The 10637-nt window shown below is 44.3% G+C and overlaps 1 protein-coding gene across 1 annotated transcript in view; it reads right to left on the reverse strand.

Annotated features, from left to right (window-relative positions):
• The window catches only part of RARB (retinoic acid receptor beta), a 287775-nt gene extending 277379 nt beyond the window's left edge, over positions 1–10396 (reverse strand). Inside the window, exon 1 of the mRNA XM_065397920.1 lies at positions 10219–10396. Within this exon, the coding sequence (XP_065253992.1) occupies positions 10219–10396 (178 nt within the window). The remainder of the gene's footprint in view (positions 1–10218) is intronic.
• Positions 10397–10637: the final 241 nt, after the last annotated feature.

The raw sequence follows: 10637 nt of genomic DNA on the forward strand, positions 1-10637 counted from the left end.
CAATGGAAACATTCCCCTCTTGTAGCACTGTAAGGTAGAGTGGGAACTGAGAATCCTTGACCTTCTAAGTAATTAAGAGAATAGAGATATATTCTTGTTTTATTAGAGATACAGAGAGACACTGAACTATTTGAATAGGTGAAGAATTTGCCTGTATTTGCCTGTTCCTGTGCCGGGGACTGCCACAGCACCTTTGTGGGGTCAAGAAGAGCCTCATTGATTGGCAATGCGATCTTGGCAGAAGAGGATATGTGCAGTATATCCAGCAGTTTATGCTGCTGGTCTTTAGCGTTCTTCAACAGGATCTCGAAAGATTCTGTAACCCAGCAGAATAACTCCTGAAAGTGTCTGAAGTCATCGGCAAATGTGGGGGGTCGGGGCATCATCAGGAGATGAGGATGAAAAATATAAAGTTGGTGGAGACTCCTCCTGTTCTTCCTGTTCAGTTAATGCCAGCGGTGGTTTGACTTTCTGGGGGCGAGAAACGGGTAGAAAAGGGAAAGGTGTAGATATCCATCATATATTTACTGTGATTCAACCACCAATGGAAACATTCCCCTCTTGTAGCACTGTAAGGTAGAGTGGGAACTGAGAATCCTTGACCTTCTAAGTAATTAAGAGAATAGAGATATATTCTTGTTTTATTAGAGATACAGAGAGACACTGAACTATTTGAATAGGTGAAGAATTTGCCTGTATTTGCCTGTTCCTGAGTAATGCGGATAGTTTAGCGCTCTCTTGGGGGTAACACATAGTAATGAATATCCGCTATTCATATTTAATGCAATCTACCAAAGAGTGCTTTTGGGAGGACTTTTTATGTCAATACAATGATTAACAAGTGAACTGGAAAAGTAAATGAATGCCTACAAGGGGTGGAGCTGGGGAAACTATGTTGTAATACACTAAAAATACTGCATTCTACTGTATTAGTTTAATGATGTCAGTCAGTCCATATCTATTCCCCCCCCAAAAAACAAAAAAAACCCTTTGAGCTGGAGTCCAGGTTGTAAATAGCCAGCAATAATGTAAGAGAAAACAATCCTAATAGAACATAATGTTTTAAAACAACAATCTGCCTTGCCCGAGTATCTCAAAAGCGCTATTTCAAAACCATAGTATTACTATATTTAGTAGCTAGATAAGGGTTCACATAGCATTGTCAGAGTGGATTCTATTCCCTGCCTCTCCCACATTCTTGAATGATTTTATTTTCCAGACATCTACACATGTCCAAAAGACCTATACAGAACAGAATAGATGGGACATTCTATTTTAAGATTACAATTTTTGAAAACTGCAAACACTGGAAAGTATGGAAATGTGCGGTTAAATTACCTTAACTCTATTCTTGCCACCCCATAGACTCTCCATGTAAAATGGTTATGATTATCTAATAAGTGGATCAGTTATTCACCTTATTGACTTTCTGTCAAAGCCCTTTATAATTATATGTTCACATCTCCCAATCCCTCCCTATACATTCCTGGGACAAATAAAGGCAGGATCCTTGGGATCCAACTCTTATGGTCAGGGGCTTGAGGACCAGATTGGAGCAGTAAGTCACAGGGAGAATAACAGGTGGATCATCATATGATTGTTAATAGCTAACTGCTCTGTGTGCTGCTTCATTAGGAGGATGACAAGAGGCCATCTCAGGAGAAAGCGGACCGTCCCAAGTTAGGGGATTTTTTTTTTTTAAAGTGGGCTCCATTTGTTTGTGCATCTAGCCCTCATTTAGATTTAATTCAGGCCGTTTTTTCTGTGTGGAGGTATTTAAAACTCAATTAAAAATCCCATAAGGTGCACAAGTACTTCATAACACAGTTTAGTGGTATTTGTATTCAGACTGCATTGTGAAGACGTTGCTATTGATGCTGCCATTCCACTAAATATTATATTAAAAGAGAATTTGCCCTTTCAACTCTGGTACAAATATGTATTGGCAACAACTGATCTCTTTGGCTTTTATGTAGTTTTCTGATAATATAAAAATAGAAAGTTATTTTAAAAAATGTGAGTTCTAATTCAGACCGCAACAGAAACAGGCAGCATCGTGTTCGGATGGGGCCTTGAGAAGACAGTTGTCCAAGTACGGAAAAATGACGATTCCTTGTTTCCACAGATAGGCAATGATTACCATGAGGAATTGGAGAACACCCGAGGCACTGTAGATAGTCCAAAGGGAAGTACTTTGTACTGGCAGTAGTCTGTGCCCACAACAAATCGGAGGAATCATCTGTGTGCAGGGTGTATGGAAATATGAAAGTATGCATCTTGGAGGTCGAGGGCTGAGAACCAGTCCCCCTGTTCCATTGCTGGGATAATAGTGGAGAGGGTAACCATCTTGAAGCATTGCAGTTTGACAAATGTGTTTAGGTTGTGAAGGTCATGATGGGACGCCAGCCACTGGACTTTTTCTGAATCAGTAAATAGTAGGAGTAGAAGCTCTGTCCCCTGTGGAGGGAAGGGAATTGTTCTATGGCTCCCAATTGCAGAAGATCTTTTATTTCCTCCCCATAGAATGGAATCATGAGAGAGGTCCCTGAAAAGGGATGGGGAGGGGGTAGTGGCAGGATAGATAGGTAGGGGATGGAGTATCCTTCCCTGATGATCTCTAGGACCTACTTGTCCGAGGTGATGAGACTCCCAAGGTGATAGGAATGGAGCCAGTCGGTCATCAAACAGATGGAATATGGAAGATGGTGAGCATGCCTGGAAAAGAGGGGTGCTTCTCAGGGCCTCGGCCGCACCATCAAAATTGTTGCTTTGGTGGTGATATGTGAGAGGTAGACCCCTGAGGAGTGGACTGTCTACATTTATTAGGAAGCCTTCGTCGTCGGTGCTGGATGTCATAGTGCCATTGAGGAATGTATTGTTGTGTACTGAATCGTAAGGGGACTTGGTACTTCCCCAAGCATCTCTTTGGTGCCGGCGTGTATATCCTGAGGAAACTCAGAGAATCTTTAAGGGAGTGCAGAGAATTATCCGTGAGCTCCAAGAAAAGTTTCTGGCCTTCAAATAGTAAGTCCTCTACTGTGGTTTGTACCTCCTTAGGAAAACCCAAGAGTGGAGCCACAATGCGTGCCTCTTGACCACAGCAGTCACAATGGATTGAGCAGCAGTATCTGTGGAGTCTAGTGAGGCTTGTACAGGCTAGGAGGTGTCCTTCCAATATGAAGGCTTGGAATTGCTCCTTCTTGGTCTCCAGTAGATCATGACAGAGTTTCTCCAATTTGGAATAGTTTACATAGTTATATATCAGAGGGGTAGCCGTGTTAGTCTGGATCTTTAAAAAGCAACAAAGAGTCCTGTGGCACCTTATAGACTAACAGATCTATTGGAGCATAAGCTTTCGTGGGTGAAAATCCACTTTGTCGCGTCTGACGAAGTGGGTATTCACCCACAAAAGCTTATGCTCCAATATGTCTGTTAGTCTATAAGATGCCACAGGACTCTTTGTTGCTTTTTACATAGTTATACTTTGCCATGAGGGCTGCATAGTTTGAAATCCTAAATTGGAGCATGGCTGATGAATATGCCTTGCATCCAAATAGGTCCAGATGTTTCCAATCTCTGTCTGGTTTATTAGAATAGGATTGGAACTGATGGTCTCTCTCTTGCACCGCACCGACCACTAGAGAATTTGGGGTGGGGTGTGAAAATAAGAATCCTCATTCTTCGCTGGAACATAATATTTTCTGATGGCATGTTTGCAGGTTGGAGGGATAGATGCCGGGGACTGCCACAGCACCTTTGTGGGGTCAAGAAGAGCCTCATTGATTGGCAATGCGATCTTGGCAGAAGAGGATATGTGCAGTATATCCAGCAGTTTATGCTGCTGGTCTTTAGCGTTCTTCAACAGGATCTCGAAAGATTCTGTAACCCAGCAGAATAACTCCTGAAAGTGTCTGAAGTCATCGGCAAATGTGGGGGGTCGGGGCATCATCAGGAGATGAGGATGAAAAATATAAAGTTGGTGGAGACTCCTCCTGTTCTTCCTGTTCAGTTAATGCCAGCGGTGGTTTGACTTTCTGGGGGCGAGAAACGGGTAGAAAAGGGAAAGGTGTAGATATCCGTCGAAGCTCCCTGGTAGGGTTCCTGAACTGCCCCCATACAAGATTTCCCAATACGGCCAGTTTGGTGGGAGTGGCACATATGGCTACATCCATGGTGGTACCTGCCAGGTTTGATGACCAGCAGGAGATTGCATACAGTGAGGATGGGCAGGTAGGAATTGCCCCTAGTCGAGAGAACAATAGAGCCCTCGTCTTCCTCATCATCACCACTAGGGAAGAGAGGTGCCATTCTTGGTGGAGAGAGGGAGGAGCGGCGTGAGTCTTGAGAAAAGGGTGAAAGTGGCGGGGAGAGGTCACATCGCAGAAGAGGAGACTCAGGAGTGTCAGAGACCAGCAGGTCCGTCGGGTATCTGAAGTCATGTGGAGGGGGAAAAAGCCTCATCGGTGTCGATGGAAGACACCGCGCTGAAGGCAGACATGGCACCGAAGGCAGGGTGTATGTCCCTGAGACTAGGTCGGTGCTGACAATTTTGCTGATGCCGAGGTCTTAATCAACGTTGACAGTTTCACTGATGCTAGAAATGGCATCGGTGCTGTAGCTCCTGAAGGTGGCCCAGCTTGGTCCTCAGAGCTGGGAAATGGTGCCAAGGGACGTAGGTCTGCTCAGTTAGAGTCTTTTGACTGTTTCTTTGAACCGGTACTGGAGGTGCTCGGATGAGCCCTGGAGCTATGTATCCCATCAGATGAGGCTGAGGTAACCCAACCTCGCTGGGGATGGTGTTCTGGTGGGCTGTGCCTCAAAGTGTGAGGAGGAAGCCCATTTCTTGTCATCCAAAGGAGCAAGGAATGACTTTCTCTTCAGGGGACAGGAAAAATGAGGACTGGCAGATGACCTGGCAGAGTGTGAGACAGGGGCGCTGGAACAGGGGGGAAGGGGGTCAGGGGCCTGGCCCATCCATTTTTTGCCATGCCCCCCCCCCCCCCGAAGGCCCTGCCCTCACCGGCCAGGCCGGCAGCTGGAGCCTGGCCAGGGAGCCCAGACAGCTGTGCCATGGACCCTCCTCCACCTGCCCAGGGTGGGGGGGGAGGAGAGCAGCCCTGGGCCCTGGCCCAGCCCTGCAGTCCCCCCACACCTCCCACCGGAGTCGGGTTGTGGTAAGAGCTGAGTGGGCAGCTATGGGGAGCCATAGACTCTCCTGTCCTGGGCAGGGGGCCCACGGGGCAAAGACATGGGCTGGGGCCTGCTCTTGGACCCCCATCCCCGGGCAGGTGGAGGATCCGCAGCTCCTGCTTCCGGTTTGGCTGGGGATGGGGCCTCAGGTGGCAGAGGGGGGCAGGGGTGGGGTCATGGAGGGGGCAGGGGCCCCCTGCTTTTGGGATGACTCCACTGCCACTGGCATGAGGGCCTCTCTGGGGAAGAGTCTGGGCCTGCGCCTGATGCCAGTCAAAGCGACTTCTCCATAAGGAGACGTTTCAGTCTAATATCCCAGTGCTTTCTGGCCCTGGGTGTCAGGCCGAGGCAGTGGGAACACTTTTGTGAGATGTATCCCTCTCCCAGAGAGCCAATACACTGCATGTGGCCATCTCTTACCAGGAAGGTGGCTCCGCAAGAAATGAACCTCTTAAACCCAGGGGATCCGGGCATAAGGGTGGAGGGAAAAGCTTCCCAATTGGGAAGGGCAGGAAGTGGGGGGAAACAAACTCAAGCTATGAAAGAACTGTAAAGGTAAAGACAAAATAAAAATAATAATTAATATTTTTTATAGAAGAGGAAAGGAGAAGAAGAAGAAAATACTAACTACTGTGCTGAGGATTCCATTCCATTCCAAAAGGTGGTAGAGAAGACACTGGGGGCGGTCAGACTGCACAGCGCTATATGTACGTCCTGCGCACAGCGCAAGAGGGGGAAGGTCCGACAGACATTGCTAGTGAAGATTTCCAGTCCCAGGCACAGGGGGCACTGCCGCATCAACAAGTGGAGCACCCATAGGGACATCACTCGAAGAACTAGCCCAACAGTTGCTCGTGCATGACTCTGACTTAAAAGATATTAAAGTGGCTCTGAGCTCCATTTTCTTCCATGTTGTCTTTGTCCCTGCTCAGGTCCCAAGAAGAACTTCTTTGTCCAGAGTACTATCAGTGCACATTTTTTCATGGATTCATATCCACAGGAACTGAGAACAAAATGACCCACTGAAGCTCGAAATACCATTACGAAACCAACTATCCTGTAACTATCTCAGTTAATTTTTTTAAAGTAGAAAAGGTTTGTGGTTCATCATTATGAATGCTATTGCATGAGCGTGCACACTGAGTACTCCCAAATGGGACTACTGAAAATCTCTGCTTTATGCTGCCCAGGGTTAGTACAGCACTAGGTGAATCAATCATGCTTATAAAAGTAATTATCTTCTCAACCACAGTCTCTCTTTTATTCATTCAATGTTAACATACAGTTCACCTATGTGTAAAGGTAATATTTTTTCTGTTACTGACCTTTTTAGCATTGTGACCAACCTTATAATTATAAAGTATTTTGCACTATGTATCTCAGTCTAAAAACAGAAGTCAAGTCAGAGGTGAAGGAGTCAACACCATTATCAACATCAGTGAAATTAATTCACTATAACACAGTTCTCTTACTGGAGGCCACTTATGCCCATAAAATTAATCTGTCTAAAAGCCTTTTGTCTCTTTAATAGGAGAAGGGGCTGATGATGAGGCCCCTTATTTCTATGACATGTCAGTTTCAACTGTAGATACAAGATGGCTGAATTTACAGGTACTTGGTATAATGGAAAAAGTCTGAAGTCAAGACAGAACAGAAAATAGTACAGTAAAATAATATGAAGTCTTTCAACTTAAACTGTACCAGCTTTGATAGCTCTGAACAAAAGCTGATAAATTACATTGTTTTAAAAAAACTAAAGGGAACAGAGCTCTTTATTCCTGACAGAGTTCCTATTATCTAAAATAGAATATTGAACTCATGCACTTGAAAGATAAATAGCACTGTGGATACAGTCACATATAGTGCAGGGCTTCAGACAGATACTGGGCAAGTTTCCCCACATATAGCTTCTCACTACAGAACTGTAATCCCCCAGTGTCCAGTTCTGGCTCTCATTTTAATAGAAAGACTCTTGACCATGCTAAACTGTACCAAACTGCGTGGTAGTTTTGTGAAGTGGAAACATTAGTTAGGATAGGCCACTCTGACTACTTTCAAGAATCTGAATCCAGGCCTCTTGAGATATAAAGTCAATGCACTAGGGTCCTGTCTCAGGGCTCCTGAATGATTTATAAATCACTTACCAGAACTCTAAAGGCCTAAATTCAAAAGAGGCTGCCACTTCTATAAGACCGGAAAACAAAGTAAGTGAGAAATATCAACCAAAAGGGCCAGCTGTCTTGCAAGGATCTCTTCCCCCAAGAAATCTTTGTCCCATTGAGGCCCCTCAACATTTCACACAGAGGCCATAATTTTCATACATAGGTACCTAGTGCTACGCTCTGAAGTGACCAGATTTTTATGGTCAGTGAAGTCCATGGGAACTGTTGGTGCTCAGCACCTCTAAAGAATCAGGTTAATTTTACTTGCATATGTAAATATGGATAAAAGTGTCTGAATTAAGGCAAGCACCTTTGAAAATACTGAAAATTGGAGGATGAGACCATGACAGTGGAGACTTAAAGAGACATTCCCATATTTTCAAACTGGCCATTTGTTTTGAGTGCCTAAATATACATTCGGCTTGATTTTTAGAAGTGCTGAGTAGTCACAACTCCTACTGATTTGATTTCAGTACAATCTTAATGTAATAAGAACATGATTATGGTGAAGAACAATTGTGCATATACAGTCCTATGTATTTTGGATATTTACCAATATATGTCTTCCAAAAGGTGCTGTGAACTAATCATCTATCTGGTCCATGTGACAGAAGAACTTTCTTGCAATATCAGAGCAAAAACTCAGTTCAGTATTCTGATCACTTCTAAAGGGACTGGGAAATGAAATGCTTAAAACGTTTTCTAACTTGTAGCTGTTTCTTCTTTACATCCTATAAAAGAAATCATGTAGTACAATAAAACAGAAGAAATTAAGAGTCTGACCCTGAAAACAATATGCCTGCATGTGGTCTCACGTAAGTCTACACGCATGGGGAAATCACGCCCCTCTTGAAGTTAATAGCAAAACTCACATTTATTTCAGTAAGGCTAGGAGTTCACCCATAATGTGTAAGTGGATAAAGGAGGGGCTTCACATGCAAGTGGCATTAACAAGCATTTGAATTCCCTGTGTCTCATGCTAAAATGTTGCTTTCCTTCGTCGTCTCTATGGTTCTCTTCTTTTTTGCTCCCCTTCCTTGTCTGGAATGCAAAACTTTGCATGCTTTTTTACTCCAGCACATATTTTAGTAGCTAATATCAATACTCTGCAAGCCCTTTGTAGCTTTCTGTTTAGCCAAGAGACTTCTTAATATGGAGCATTCACAGCAAGGTCCTTTAACAAACATCTGTACAATAAATGTGAGCTGTAAAATGAAACAGAATAATCCTCCAATATCCCACCAAGCATGCACTGCTTTTCCTCACGTAGGGCCTAACTCTGCACTGTTACACCACTGAAAATACAGAGTAACTCACTTTCCTTAAATGGTGTTATACTGGGTTTACACTAGTGTAATTAAGAATATCACTTGGACCCATGACCCTTCTTTTCAATGCATTTGAAAGTAAGTCCTAGCAAGAAACATGGCAGTGTTCATTAAAAAGCACTGAAAACAACTCACTTTGGCTAGTACACTTAGTAATATTGAATGGCAGCATTTTAAAGAGGATATACCAGACAACAGAGCACTATATCACTGCATATGAGTTTCAGATGCATACGCTGACCCGAATAGTGCAACAAAATACCTACTGATTCTAGTGGGCAGGGCCGGCTCTGGCTTTCTGGCCACCCCAAGCAAAAAACAAAAAACAAAAAAAAACGCGGCGGCCAGAACAGCAAAGCGCGGCCGGAGCCAGGGTGCAGGGGGACTCCCTGCCCTGCAGATGTGCCCCGGCTAGGGGGGGAGGGGGAGGGAGCGGGGGGAGAGAGAGAAGGAGGGCGGCCAGGGCTTCAGCGGGGCGCTGCCACGCGGCCCCTCCCACCGTGCCCCCTGCCGGGAGGGCTCCGCACCACTCCGGTCGGCTGGGAGGGAAGGACGTGGGCTGCCCTGCCGGGTTTGCTGCAGGGCGCTCCCGTCCTCCACGCCGCTGCCCCCTACAGGGCGGCCGGAGTGGAACAAACAAAAACAAAAACAAAAAAAAAGCGGCCGTGCCGCCCTAGGATTGGGCGGAATGCCACCTCCTACAAGCTGCCGCCCCAAGCACCAGCTTGTTCGGCTGGTGCCTGGAGCTGGCCCTGCTAGTAGGGGTTCTATGTGCAGCTACAGAATCGGGACCTTAGTATGGCAAGCAACAGGGAAGCAAAACAAAAAAGCACTATTAATTATGTATTAATATAGGCAATAGCTATTTGCTAATGAGAGAAGAAATTATTTTTCTGTGTGATTTGTTAAAAACACATGTCTGGTCTGACCTATGGTGGTATGATAAGGTATCGCCACAGCTACTAACAAATAACAATGTAAGATTTCCTAATGTCTAGCAGGTTTTATCACTCATGATTTTCATAGCTGGAATATTTCATACTATTGCATGTTTATTATCTTTTTTTTAAAAAGGCAGAGAAAAATAAAAATCATATTTCAAAATAAATTTGTTTTTAAAGAAAGGGAGGCCAGTGGCAAATGAACAGCTGTAATTAACCTTACAATAATCAACGCGTTCATTCTTTAATAAAGGAAATTACAGTAAAGCCTCAGAGTTATGAACTGAACAGTCAACCACATATCTCATTTGGAACTGGAAGTACACAATCAGGGAGCAACAGAAACAAAAAAAAAGCAAATACAGTACAGTACTGAAAAGTAAACTACTAAAAAATAATAAAGGGAAAGCAGCATTTTACTTCTGCATAGTAAAGTTTCAAAGCTGCATTAAGTCAATGTTCAGTTGTAAATTTTTGAAAGAACCACCATAACGTTTTGTTCAGAGTTACGAACAACATCCATTCCTGAGATGTTCGTAACTCTGAGGTTCTAATGTAGTAAATAACAGCCATAAGAATCAATAACTGGGCACTTACTTGCAGGTGATGGGGTGCTGCATCCCCTTGTTGGTGGGTTACCCTGGAGTCCATGAAGGGAAGGAAGTGAAAGTCCACCGATGACTGGAGGAAAAAGTAATGGATATGGGGCTGTTGGATAGTGATTCATATGTCCATTCACTGTTGGTACTGGACATGTGCGGCTGCTGGTTGTCATGTTAATACCTCAAAGGCTATGAGGTGTACAAATACTATGTTGCATTACTCCAGGCCAGGAAATGAATATCTCAACTTGTGAATGGAAGAGGCTGACAAACCTGCAGGTACTGCTTGAGCTGGATTGTGTGAAGATGAGAAGATAATTCACTAGATAACAATCCTTTATTTCATTGCTGCTTTCTACTGTTTTTTCCAGTACATTCTTGCTGTGCAGATTGAGAACAGAAAATCTTCTTTTC

This window comes from Emys orbicularis, chromosome 2, assembly GCF_028017835.1.
Source record: "Emys orbicularis isolate rEmyOrb1 chromosome 2, rEmyOrb1.hap1, whole genome shotgun sequence".
NCBI lineage: Eukaryota > Metazoa > Chordata > Testudines > Emydidae > Emys > Emys orbicularis.